This window comes from Laetiporus sulphureus, assembly GCF_001632365.1.
Source record: "Laetiporus sulphureus 93-53 unplaced genomic scaffold LAESUscaffold_29, whole genome shotgun sequence".
In the NCBI taxonomy this organism is placed as follows: Eukaryota; Fungi; Basidiomycota; class Agaricomycetes; order Polyporales; family Laetiporaceae; genus Laetiporus; species Laetiporus sulphureus.
The window spans coordinates 176,134-189,104 of NW_024468538.1; the positions used below are offsets into that span (position 1 = coordinate 176,134).

Below are 12,971 nucleotides of genomic sequence, written 5' to 3' on the forward strand. Positions count from 1 at the left end.
ACAAAACGAGCCCAAAAACGGATTACTGCACGTCGAAGGATGGTATTATAAAGGTAGATCGTCGGAGAGAAGGGGTACAGGAAGACCTCGAACACAGTAGATAACCATCGCAGATCATGCACACGCACTGTACCAACAATGCAGACGTTTCATGACCCAACGTCTCCGACACGCGTCAACACCGCGCGTCGTTTCTTCTTCGGGGGTTCCGGTCCCTCTTGTAGGGCGGACGGGTCGTCTGCCTCACGCGTACCGAGAACGCTCTCGTCCACGCTCGGCGCAGGCGTCAGCGGGGCCTCCACTTCCACTTTCCTCTTGCCGGGCACCGCAGAAGTCATGGCGGGTAACCCGACAGGCTGGATGGAGGGTGTCGAGAGTGGGGTGGCCAACGTGGATGTAGTGGTAAGCGGCAACGAATGGTGATGTGCGATGGACTGAAGCTGCAATGTCTGCTGCTGGGTGTGGTACGTCGGCAGAATCTCATCGAACACGACGATGGTGCAATAGCCATCGCGGGAGGAAAGCATCAAGCACTGTCCATCCGCAGACCTGGATATGCAGGTTAATTTTGGCGGCTCGTCAGATGTACTTCATGCGTTTGAACACGTACCAAGTCATATCTGTAAACTCGTCATAGTGCAGCTTTGTGAGAAGGCACACCGGGCCAGCTTGCTGAGTATCATATATTGTAATAGTATCCATCGTCGCGACCGCATACAGCATCCGATACGGCAAGGAGAAGACAGAGCCCGTCGGTGTAGATGTAATCGCGGGCGTTCCGCCTCTAGATGTCAAAGGCGTGGGCGGCCTGAGTGAGTCTGAGGCCGACAGCGCAGGAGAGGGCATCGTGGATGCCGGCGGCCCAGACGGTATGGCAATTCGCGGCGACGGCGCGGCGATGTTTGACGTCACGTTCGAACTCGGGCCAGCTTTCATCGGGGAGCTTGAGCCTCCTGCAAGGGCAGCAGGGGCAATGTCGACGCTCACTGACTCCTCCTTACCCTTCTCAATCAGCACGGTCTTTGGCTCCGCAGGCTGGTCAGCGCCGGACACGCCAGAGCGCAACTCGTAGAGGATGAGAGAGAAGCGGACCGCGACACTCGCCTTTTTGTGGCCAGGCAGGCGGGCTATTGGAGGTCGCGCAAAGTTGGCACGGGAGTAGATATACACTGAGGACGTCGATGATTGGTTTGTCTCATTTGGGGTGGTAGAAGGGTGTCCCTTCCTCCCTCGGGTGGTTTGCTCGTCCTTTCCGCCTTTTGAAGACCCTGGAACAACCGAAGGGTCCTCGAATTGCCCGGCTGGAGTCAGCAGTAGCCCTCCATCGGGGCTAAATGTCAAGCGCCGGAAGAAGTTCGTATAACTCTCGTCACCATATAGCTTCACAGACGCCCAGCTTGAGACTGACTGTGGACGGATGGCCGGAAGTGCAGGCATGGGCGAGGGTGATCGACCATAGCGATGATGGGATGTAGCAGGCGAATTTGCCGCATTGGACCCGCTGAAGGATGACCGGCGAGATGGGGTATGTTCCAAGGATGGCGGCGGGAACATTGTGGTCGACGGCGTGCTGGGCACGGACGTAGTCGGCGTCAACAGCTGATTCCCGACGCCGGAACCGGATGCAATGGACTCCTCTATGAACTGCTCGCTCGCAGTCGTGATCACCGACTCCGTCTCGCTCGCGGTTGACTCCCGTCGGAACATCCGGGGTCGGCTGCGCGTGCGTGAATGCGGCGTACGACTATGTTTGTGTGAGATACGAGTGTTTTTGCCGACCGCGTGCACTTCCAGCCCATCGTCCGTCCGCGAGATGCTGTAGATGTGCATCGAGCGGTCACTGCTCTGAGTGGCTATGTACTCATCCAGAGGGTCCCACGCTACGCCCTGTACGTAGTGGTTGTGCTCGGCGAGCTCGTGAATGCAATTACCTTGCCACACATCAATCAAAAGTCGGTGTGACTACGTGCGTTTTCGACTGACCTTCGGCGGTGAATATTCGGGCACAGTTGTCTGTGCTGCCTGCGATTATATATTCGCCAGTTGGGCTCCACGCTAGATCATATACTTGCATTGTTGTGCACCTATTCGTTTACGTCAGGTGCCAGGTCTATACTGAAGCCGAACGATCGCTACCTGAATGTTGTGCGCGGTTTCCAGTGTTCTTTCTCATATTGAAGTTCCTCAGGAGTGAGGTCGCTGCCATAGCTGCTTGCATGAGGGTTTGCAGTAGGTGACCAAATGATGATCATGCCATCTGCAATACAGTAGTCAGGGCATCGTGCTAGATCAATCAGAATCGCGAAATGTACCATCACCGGCTGAGGCAATCAGCTCCCCTGTTCGCATACCCTCAGCGTCATGGTATTCCAATTCAACGAAGACTTACCATTCGGGCTAAACCGCACGACATTGACAGGGGCAGAGTGCCTATTAAGGGTGGCGAGATACTCGACCCTTGGTGGGCGTGGAGTTGGAGTGACTGTGGCCGAACTCGACGAGTTCTCCACTATAGACTGAGGCAGTATGTTCGGGTATACCATCCATAACTTGAAGACACAGTTCGTTGATAATTCTACAGGCCTTATCAGGTGCACTCACTCTGACATGGTTGTCTTCGCCTCCTGTGGCTAGTCTGTATGCTTGCGTCGCGAAGTGCTTCTCGTGCGCGGGACGCGCCTTTTTGAACGACACGGGTTGGAAGTCGCAGGTAGAGATGGGCTTGCTATCGTGCCAGCGGATTTCAAGCGTTCGGACGCGCATTGTTAAGGAAAGAGAGAGATCGTGACGGCTGAGAGTGGCTCCAAGGCGGTGGATTATGTAGTGCCACCGTTCGAAGCCCGCGGTCACAATTCAACGTAACCGAAATATCACACCATTACAAATTACATCTAAGCTCCCGTACAAATCAGTTGAAGCCTAAGTACCAGCGGAGTTACAAGTGACTGGGTCACTGCTCTGTGGTGACTGACCATTCCAGATATCCATCTCTTTTGGAGCACGTCGAGTCGACTTCTTCTCATTTCATATGCATGTTTGATTCGTGAGCACAGCACCGTCAGATACCCTTATCTTCTCTCCAGTTCACGTTCCGGCAAAGCCGAGCTTACGACATCCTACGGGCGCAGTCAACTAGTCCGAACCCTCGTCTCTTAACTCCACCACCATGGCACATCTTTCACCTATGGTATCCATCCCAAAGAAGTCCACGGATGAGGCGGACTGGACGACGCCGATTCGGAATGCAATCTCGCACTCGTATGGCGAGGACCCGGATAATTACGCTACGGAGTGCGCGAACCTTCAGAGATGCAGGCAGGATGCCGTCAAGGGCGCGGGCAGTGACATGACAGGTGTGTTCGTATGCATTGAGGCAACAGCGCATTCACTGATGTCTCACTCAAAGCCCGGGACCTCCTGTACAAGTACTTCGGACAGCTCGAGTTGCTGGAGCTGCGCTTTGCAGAGATCCGAGTCAACTTCCCGTGGCGGGATGCGTTCACGAACAAGTTGATCACACAGACCTCCATCGCGTACGAGAAGGCATCCATCATATTCCAGATCGCAGCTACACATTCTGCAATTGCTGCTTCCCAGAATCGTGCGGATCCTGAGGGTCTGAAGCGGGCATTCTACTACTTCCGCACTTGCGCAGGTATGCTCACCTACATCAATGACAACTTTCTGCACGCGCCATCAACGGACCTGAGCCGTGAAGTCGTCAAATTCCTTGTCGGTATAATCATGGCCCAGGCCACGGAAGTGTTCTTCGAGAAGTGCACAGATGAGAAGAAGGGAAACGCGCTCGTGGCCAAGATTGCAGCTCAGGCCGCGTTCATGTACACATCCCTTAGCGAGGAAGTGAAGGAGTTCATGGGCAAAGGTATCTTCGACCGCAATTGGGTTACTGTGATCCAGGTGCGTCGTATGGGTGATCTCGCGAGTAGCTCTCGATCCTACTTACACGCAAATCGTAGGCGAAGGCCAAGTACTTCACATCTCTGGCTCAGTTTCACAGAGGCCTTGCAGACAGCGCTGCGGGCAAGCATGGAGATGCGCTTGTACGCTTCACTGTTGCAGAGACGGCGGCCAAAGAAGCGAATCGTTCTGCCTCCTCCTTCGCGTCCACATTCGTCACCCAGATGTCGCCCAATCTTCCACCAGATGCAGGTTCTACCTTACTCGATCTAACCAAGACTCACCTCGCATTATGCACGGACAAGAAGAACACAGCGCAAAGAGAAAACGACCTCATCTACAATGCTGTGCTACCCGCACCCGAAGCCTTGCCGCAACTGGAGAAAGCTGCAGTGGCGACGCCGATCACCATCCAGGAGGTGTATGCGAGCCCAGATGTACAGAAAGTGATTGGTACGGACATGTTCGTGCGACTTATTCCGCTCAGCGTGCACGAAAGTGCGAGTGTGTACTCGGAAGAGAAAGCCAAGCTCGTTCGGAGCGAGGTTGAGAAGGCGGACAACGCGGACGCGGAAGTGAAGAGTGCCCTAGAGTCCTTGGGCGTGAAGCAGGGACTCGTGCGCTTCAAGGCGATCGCGGAGGGCGGCGTCGGCGGTGGAGATGAGGTGCCCGTCGAGGTGCGCCGGTGGCGCGAAGATATCAGCGTCATGGAAGAGCGCGAGGGTGCCGACTCGCTTATCGCGCAGCTTAATAAGCTCAAAGAAGCTGTGAAGGCAGAGCTCGACGGTATAAGCAGAGAACTGGAGGTTGAGAGCAAAAACTGCGAAGCCATGCGCGTTAAGTATGATCACTTGTGGACCCAGGCACCTTCGGCTTCCCTGACGAAGCCGCTGCGCCAAGACCTAAAGGCTCACAACAGCGCGCTAGAGGCAGCGGCCCAGTCCGATCAACAAGTTGTTGCTCTCTGGGAGTCCGTCAAGAGCGAGATCCGCCTGCTGCTTTCTCCGCAGGTTGAGGAGGTGTTCCGAGCGAGCACAGAGGGCACTGGAGCGGGATCAGAGAACTTGCTGGACTTGGACGTCACCAGCGAGACGCGAGACGAGGAAGAGCGAGTGAAGATTGCTCAGCTTGTTGACGAACTCGAGGAGCGGCTGGGTAGGCTGAACAAGATTGCTCACGAAAGGACTCAGGTGCTGAAAGATCTCAAAGAGAAGGTGAGATTGCCGTATCGACGCATACATCATTAGCGTTGGAACTAAACTCGCCCTTACTGATAGGTCCAGTCAGACGACGTCTCACACTTGCTCCTGCTTAATCGCCGGAACAGTGGTATCGAGAACAGCTTGTTTGCTGGTGAACTTGAGAAGTTCAAGCCATATCAGCAGCGTCTTGCGGCTACAGTGCAACACGAGCAGCTCACGCTTGAGGAGTTGTCGACACTTTGGCACGGCTTGAGAGACCTTGCAGGCCGCGGACCGGGTGCAAAGAAGTGGGAGGAGCGAGAGCGCCGGAAGAAAGACACCATACGCCGGTTCTCACGGGCTCGCGATGGGTATATGGAAGTGCGGGATGGCCTTGCGTATGTTCTGTTATCATGAACTATGACGTGTACTCGATTAATTTCTTTCTGACTGCAGAAAAGGGCTACAGTTTTACAGTGAACTCACTGAACTGACGACAGGTCTCAAGCGAAACGTCAAGTCATTTGTGTCAGAAAGGGCAAGTGAGCGCGAGGCGCTCGCAGCGCAAGCCGAGACGGAGCGCAGGCTGTCTCAACCGAGTGTCACGTCGTCGTCGACGCGGAAGCCACCGCTTCCTCCACCACCGCCTCGGTCACAGAGCTCTTCAATGCCTCCAGGTTTCGAGTCCTCCTTCGCATCTATGAACTTGCAGGGCAGTCGGAACGGGCCTTTGTCGCCGCCACTTCCGCCGCCGCCTCCAGGCCAGAATTCATGGATGTCCCTCGGCTCGGCACCGACTGCTCAGTACCCAACACCACCGCCACTTCAGCCGTCAAGGACACCATATCCTCCCCCTCCTACAGTATCACCACCCCAACCCTCAAATTTGCCATATCCGCCTCCTGCGTCAGGTAATTCGACTTTCCAAGGAGGATATGCGCCCTCAGCACCGCCCCTCGATCCTTACGCCTCCCTGAGTATGTTCGGCACTAGTAGTAGCCCTTCGCCACACTCGACACGTGCGCCACAGCCGCCGCCGGCGCGACCTCCTCAACAGTACCCTACTTCTCAGCAACAGCAGCAACCTCCCCCCTTCCAACAAGAGATGTATGCACAATCTGCACCATCAATATATTCTCAACCGCAGCACCAGCCTCTGTACCCTCCTCCGTCGCAGCCGTCGTATGCGAACAAATCTCAACATGCAGGCTCTCTTTTGCCGCCTCCTCCGCCGCCGATTTCATATCAATCGCAATATGCTTCGCCATCGCCTCCTGTGCAGCAACAAAGTGCATATCACTACCAAGGCGACCCACCGCAGCAGCAGCCCTACGACCAGTATTCTCAAGGCTATAGTCGATAACAGCTAGTGCTATGCAGGCTCGATTTGTACGAATTGGGGGCATGCACCATTTGTACCGACAATTGTTGCGCGAATGTTCCCGCATACTCATGCTCTAACACAATTTGTATCGCTTTGCGATCAGGAAGCTGCTGTCGACCTCGATGCGAGGATGTCTCGATGTCAATGCATCTTCCATTCGCAGTAGTGCTGAAAGCAACGATTGCCGTGCTAATTTCCCCCTTCCGCATAACGGTTTGTTTATCACGAACTCTCGTATTATGGTTTTACTCGACAGTGAAATTTTTGAATGATGTATCCGACGATGTTCAGACTGTGAAACAATCCGCTCTATACCATACATGTTTATTTTCCCATTCAACGTTGCAACGTCCTCAGATGTGAAGTTCCGAAAAGTGCGCCATCCTTTCGACTCTGTAGTACGCGAGTCTGTATGCGAGCTCCCCACGTCTTGATACTTCACAAGCTTGCCAGCTACACTTGCATTACAGACCCTATCACTCACACTTAGACTATACAGTGGACCCTGCTACGTCATGGGTATGTTGTGGAAGACGTCTTCGTTGGACACAAGGAAGATACGCTGATCGAAGTCGGAGCGAAGCTACACAGCGTGCATAGCAACATTTTTCCATTTGAAAACAGTAGAGAAACTCTGAAAACATATTAAGCTTTGATTTGGGAAAATGGTGAAGGAATTGAAGCTTCCTCCATCATTAAATTGCTATATATGGGCATGTGCTACCCAAATATGAAAACATGTGCACAATATTTCTCCAAGGCAGGGCTTTATATTCTTTTACTATATTTTCACGGTTTCTTCAGTGGAAAAATATTGCTATGCACGCTGTGCTATAAAAGTCCGTTTCCGATTCCTGTACTACATACAAGCCGTGGAACAATAACTACGTCGCGCTATCACTAAATAAAGTCCTAAAACATGCCGGGTATGCGACAACATTCAGTGAGGCCACACAACTCCGATTCATCACGACACTTCCTTGAACACCCCGACCTGATCCAGTTATTCCAGCAACACTTCTTGTCGAGGTCTCCCACTATCCTGATGTCAAATCCGCAAGATATGCAGTGGCGTCTCATTGAGATCGACGAGTTTTGCGAGCAGCCTGGCGTCCAGCGCAAGCTACGTGAGCAGTTCGTACACTTGATGAGGCATCTATTCGACGCGGGAATGGCTAGTTCGCACGCTCGTGTACCTTGATGCAGTTATCCAATAGACGCTGTGGTCGCATCCCGAGGTCATCGAACTCGCAGTGGCCCGCTGTCAAACCCCACTTCCTACGTTTGCGTGACTCCACCCTTCTTATTCACACACTGCTCCGTGGGCCATCGAAGACACCGTTATGCCGCTCTCCATCTCCTGTGCGAGCGGCGTTCCGCGCCCATGCGTCGAAATCGTTACCGTCTGCGCAGGCCGGATGGATACCGTCCCCGTCCATTTCATGAATGCGCCCCGAGCGTTCTGAAAGCTTTGATATGAGGAAGTTCCAGCCGGGGCGCTGGGTCAAGAAGGGCCGACCCCGCTACGCGCGTAGGAGAGGCCACTCGTATGTGTTGACCTTCACGGGTATGGACGTTCCGCACGTACGTTCCGTGCGCGGGTTCGCGCTCATGATGATCAAGGTGAGCGAATGTGTGTCGTTTCTTGAGCGCTGTGCTGACGGGATGGCTGGTACTGGTAGTCGTGCCGTGCGCCGTGTTAGGAATTACGCGTTCGAGTTGGGTATGGAAGAGAGATGAGGACCGAGCTCATCCGAATGGGGAAGGCGGTTGACTGAGCAACCGCGGGTTGCAGGGAAAGAGGACGTGAGAGTTCATTTGCGCGTTCGGCCGTTGAAAGGTACTTGTCGCGAAAGCTGTTGGTTTGAATTCGAGTCGCGCTGTCTGGTCGCTGTTGTGTCGCCACGATGAATCGCACGACGAGGCTACCTTGACATTGTACGTTCCGGCCGTGGTCGATATATGAGGGTCGTTACGCTGTGGCATCACGAGTCATTGGCCCGAGTCGGAGCCTGTCCTCCCGCAACTGCGAATGATACCCATCGAATTGATTGTCATTAACGTTGTCGTGAAGACGACGCGATGTTTGGTTAGATGTCGCTTGAAAGATTCTGGCTAAGATCGCCTGGCCGGACCTCGTGGGTTGATTCCAGCGGATAGCGCATACTTGATGTATCGATGGGATACGTAGCTGTCGTGAGATACACGATTGCTGACGGAGCATGCGGTTTGAAAGGGTTGGGGACGACAAGGAGAACAAAGATATCTGAGTGTCGGATGGCGGTGGCGGTATGCAGGAAACCGAATGCTGGAATGCGCAGATATGTTATGTAGTAGCGCGTGATACATGTGGACTAGGGGATTGGGGAAGGAATTGCGTTACGTAACCCAGAACGTGCAGGACCGTATGACACTTCGAAGAGCGGGAGAGAGGATGGTCGACATATTCGCAGGCCACTTAAGCATGCCCTTCGTTGTCGCCAGAGTGGAGACAAGACCACGAGCGCGGGAAGCATCTACTGGAGATACAACGGCTGCGATGGTCAAAACTTTCCTTCCGCAGGAAGATCCCCCATTGTGGCGCTGCAGTGCCAATGTCACGACGCAGATGAACGCGTGGGTGTAGACATAAAATGTGAGATACTCACCGGAAGATACCACGCTCGGTCAGTTGTGGGAATAATGGTGGAAGTTGCTGCCTCCACTGCTCCTTGGCCGCTGCTTTTGCCGCATTGCTATTTTCGTATCTACGAGTGCTAAAACGTAGAAGTGGAAATTCTACTTTGTTCAGCATCCTGCATGAGTCAGATGAAAAATGATTGTCCATTTCTTCGTGATGGGCGGGCTCGTAGATTTGAAACAACCTTTTCAATTCCTCCTTCGCCCCGCTGACTGCAGCGTGACGTGGAAACCAAGTGAAAACTATCACGATTTCTCGAAGTTGGTCTGGCTTGACTGAACACAACACTTGACACAATGTGCTCAGGTTGAAATATTGCGTGACATGAGTAAATTTTTAGCCGTAGTCTCTGCAATGAGGTGTGGTCACGGAAAGATAACCGAGCTAAACCTAGAGAGAGTTTGGTTAGTGGAGATGCTTACATGAAACCAGAGTGCTCACCTGCAGCAAACACCTCTGTCTTTGTTCCGCCGAATGGGTCGTAGTATTCCATTTCCAATCGCAGATCCAAGAGTGAGCCAGAGCCAATCTTCAGCATTTGCTGCGTTTGCCATTTAGTGAATGGGTCATCATATGCTGCACTGTTGAGGATGAGTCTTCGCAAGTGACCCGAGATGGAAGGATGAGCAAGGAAGTCTATGAATGTCTCTGATACGCGTTCCCTTGGCTTGAGCCACAAGGACCTGATCTTGACGCGATTTTCAAACAAACCAAATGTATCATGGTGAAAGTGGTCGTGTATGAAGACCAGATAGTTGCAAAGTATGAGCCAGACCAGGGCTGGCAGGGCGGAGACGAGGCGTGCGAAGACAGTTATTGACGGCAATGTGACCATATTGAGATAGAGGCGAGTGACGGAGAAGGCGGAGAGATGCAGGAAGATGTTTGTCTCCCCTAGGCAGACCTATAAAATCGTCTGAGGAAGCGACGACATACGATATCAAGTGTCGCTATGCATCGTCGACGGTCCCCACGCTGAAGCATAAATTGTGAGCCGCTCGAGCCGGGGCAGCATGGGAGCGAGCATGATCGCCGCCGGCCACAGTGCTGACAGATCTATCAATTGTTGGTAATGATCATAGTCATATCGTGCGCCCGCCCCGACCACTTCGGCGTCTGCTTCAGCATCTTTGCATACGCCTTCACATCCTCAACACTCTTGATCTTGATCTGCACGCGCAAGTGGAAGCGACTGGGAGGGTACCATGCTCGGCAGACATTAATGGTGCACCGCCTCAAAGTCCGCTGGGCATCCCACAGATGATTGATCACGTTCTCCCACACCTCGATCGGAAGTTGCGGCAGAGGTCTCCTCGCTCCTTGCGGGCGAGCCAGTGTGACCGGCCCTACTCCGCCATTGACCTTACACAGCATAGCACATAAAGCTAAAGCGTCAACGACACATGCACAGAGCTTTTCCACTCACCACTAGTGCAAGCCTTTGTACATTGTCCCCTGAAGCTTTCGTGATGTGTTTCAGCTGCTGTTCGGAGGACGCCATAGCGTGCGTGTCGAGTGATGGCAGATGGTAATCAGTGTGGTTTTCCAGGTCAACTCTTCAGATATATGTATCCATCTCATCGCATCGCAACGTGCCTCCGTATGCGATATCTTCTGGAACCCACACATGAGGCACGACCATGTGTATCTGGGGGGCTGCAGACAAAACGCGAGGCAAGACATGCATATAACGATCAGTTCATCTTTTCCGAATCGGTACGAGCGTTCATACCTTCATGGGCATCAAGCATGCAGACTTGCAGACGGGTAGACATCCGTGAAGCTCTTTGAATCTCCCATATACAGCGCCTGACTAGAAGGATTTGCGCACATTACTGCGCCGCTTCGAAGTACGCAACGATTCTGGGAACGGAACGACCAGTGTTCTGCATAGCATCGTGGACGCACCGCACTTCAACGCCGCGGTCACTGCCAAGCAGAGGGGGGGAAAGGCGTAAGGCTTCGGCGTGCCGTCCTTTGCCGCGTTCACTTCTTTTCAGAATATGGTATCGGATCGATGGTATCAGACCGCGTCGCCCGTGTTTCATCAAGGCGATCATATCTCCGCACTGGCTCGGACACCACGAGTGCGACCATGAAGCAGCCTATCTGTCCTCGCTGCTGAGGGTACGCTTCTAGTGTGCGGCTCGCTATACCATCATCACAGCCTGCCCAGGATGGGCGGCCGCGGTCCGCCACACGCAGGCAGGAAATGCATCGCCATTTAGGCGCCTAAATACCTAGGATCAATCTCATGTTCACAGCGCAGGGTTTAACAGGAAGCGTTCGTCGACGCACCGCATTCACACCACATCCGTGAGGCCAGGAACATCTGCAAACAGAAACAGCCATCTCACGCGCCGAACGTCCAGGCATCTAGACAGTGCTAGTCCACAGAGCGACCAATTCATGAACCGCTGGTCAGAGAAACTTCATCGAGCTGCATGCGATCGTGATCGTGACCGTTGACGTTGATGTGCACGGTGTTGCATTCCGGCAAGATAAGATACTGATGAATAACGGTCGGAGCGAAGCTGAGCTGACGACGAGCGACGCACGATGGAACATCGCCTTCCCGTCACGTTGGCCTTTCCTCGACCTCACCTCCATCAACCATTTTGATCCTCTCCTCATGCTTGACGAGAAAGCCGCTACTGCAGACATGGACAGAATCGTCAGGATTCCCGAGAGACTGCGTACAATCAATGTTCGCACGTGCGGCTTCAAGGAATAATCAGAGACGTCGTATTGAACATGCTCGATCATGGTTGACCGATGAAATGACTCACATTCAAGCGGACTGCTCTCTACATGTCGTCTACCTCAAAAAGAAGCAAAAGTGTCGCTCCGAGTAATGCTGAGATCAGCGCACCGCCTGGAGCTCATGTTCATGGTCTCGTTACACAGACTCGATTGATCCTCGCAGTTTTCTGAACTTGAGTCAGTTTCTCCGCGATGATTAACAGGTAATAGTTCTGGTTGCATAGCCACACCAGAGTCGTCCCACAGTTCAAGGAGAGGGTGATCGACATCGCTGTCGGCGTATATCAGGGCGGAATCGAGGTAAATCTTCCGCGGCATGATGGCCGCTGAAAAACCAGCAGCACCCTGAGCATGTTTGGAAGAAATAGATGTCGGAGATCGTTGGCACTGAAAGGGTTGCCAAGGTCAATCGATAGGCGGCGAGTTGTGAAAGACATCTTCGTTGGACACAAGGAAGATACGCTGATTGTTCAATGCCCAATGAATTCGGAGCGAAAAGCGGTTTTCTTAGTTGAGCTGAGTGGCGATTGTCTGTGCAGTGGCACGGAGGTAGCCCTTCGCCAGTGATAACCGCAGGCGTGATATCTGAGCGAGGCACCAAAAAACCGCACGACTGATAGCTCTGCATCAGCATTATCCAATTGCACGTAATACGGAAACTCGCACCAGCAGCAAAGGAACTTCATGAACGAAGTGACGTGATCACACCAACTGATGTGAGGGTCACCAGCAGAATTGAGGGCTTTGGAAAAGCGAGCAAGGATCGACCACGGCCATTGACATTGGTACACGGCTTGCTTGGATTCCGACATGTTATGGATGTTCGGCAATACCTGAGCCGTCTGACACTGCGTGATTTGTTAGAGCTTTTCCGATCATCTTCAAGACGATATACTGGTTGTTTATTTCGAGAAACACATACTACCTGTCAGTTCTTGACTGGGCAAGATGTAGAGTTCGAAGGCCAAAGAGACCAGGTATGGTTTGGGAAGGTCACGGGACCGCGATTTGATTCGACACGCGACGCGTTCGTCCAGCCAAATGT

The 12,971-nt window shown here is 53.1% G+C and overlaps 5 protein-coding genes across 5 annotated transcripts; 1 reads left to right on the forward strand and 4 right to left on the reverse strand.

The window, feature by feature from the left end:
• Window positions 1–149: 149 nt before the first annotated feature.
• LAESUDRAFT_656967 (WD40 repeat-like protein) lies at window positions 150–2,763 on the reverse strand (the record flags this gene model as incomplete). Its single annotated transcript, XM_040904651.1, has 7 exons — window positions 150–549; window positions 611–1,931; window positions 1,984–2,084; window positions 2,137–2,257; window positions 2,313–2,339; window positions 2,390–2,549; window positions 2,602–2,763. 7 exons carry the CDS (start codon window positions 2,761–2,763, stop codon window positions 150–152), a joined length of 2,292 nt encoding a protein of 763 aa, XP_040762667.1.
• A 403-nt stretch (window positions 2,764–3,166) lies between these two features.
• LAESUDRAFT_715237 (BRO1-domain-containing protein) lies at window positions 3,167–6,462 on the forward strand (the record flags this gene model as incomplete). The annotated part of the gene is made up of 5 exons (XM_040907127.1): window positions 3,167–3,353; window positions 3,407–3,918; window positions 3,978–5,132; window positions 5,196–5,497; window positions 5,556–6,462. The coding sequence occupies 5 exons, from the start codon at window positions 3,167–3,169 to the stop codon at window positions 6,460–6,462; spliced, it is 3,063 nt and encodes a 1,020-aa protein (XP_040762668.1).
• Window positions 6,463–8,149: 1,687 nt separating this feature from the next.
• On the reverse strand, window positions 8,150–8,499 carry LAESUDRAFT_727502 (uncharacterized protein). The gene has a single exon (XM_040909233.1). The coding sequence runs from the start codon at window positions 8,467–8,469 to the stop codon at window positions 8,233–8,235; it is 237 nt and encodes a 78-aa protein (XP_040762669.1). The 5' UTR covers window positions 8,470–8,499; the 3' UTR covers window positions 8,150–8,232.
• Window positions 8,500–9,198: 699 nt separating this feature from the next.
• On the reverse strand, window positions 9,199–10,110 carry LAESUDRAFT_247453 (uncharacterized protein). The gene is made up of 2 exons (XM_040901730.1): window positions 9,605–10,110; window positions 9,199–9,553 (listed from the first exon to the last, which is right to left on the reverse strand). The coding sequence occupies exons 1-2, from the start codon at window positions 9,996–9,998 to the stop codon at window positions 9,288–9,290; spliced, it is 660 nt and encodes a 219-aa protein (XP_040762670.1). The 5' UTR covers window positions 9,999–10,110; the 3' UTR covers window positions 9,199–9,287.
• A 112-nt stretch (window positions 10,111–10,222) lies between these two features.
• LAESUDRAFT_760673 (uncharacterized protein) lies at window positions 10,223–10,664 on the reverse strand (the record flags this gene model as incomplete). Its single annotated transcript, XM_040912782.1, has 2 exons — window positions 10,223–10,525; window positions 10,590–10,664. The coding sequence occupies 2 exons, from the start codon at window positions 10,662–10,664 to the stop codon at window positions 10,223–10,225; spliced, it is 378 nt and encodes a 125-aa protein (XP_040762671.1).
• Window positions 10,665–12,971: the final 2,307 nt, after the last annotated feature.

Excerpts from the sequence above, each read along its gene's own strand:
- LAESUDRAFT_727502 (XM_040909233.1), bottom strand. The coding sequence starts at position 8,469 with ATGCCACAGCGTAACGACCCTCATATATCGACCACGGCCGGAACGTAC.
- LAESUDRAFT_247453 (XM_040901730.1), bottom strand. The coding sequence starts at position 9,998 with ATGGTCACATTGCCGTCAATAACTGTCTTCGCACGCCTCGTCTCCGCC. Across the intron at positions 9,554-9,604 it reads GACAGAGGTGTTTGCTGCAG|GTTTAGCTCGGTTATCTTTC; the intron begins GTGAGCACTCTG and ends AACTCTCTCTAG.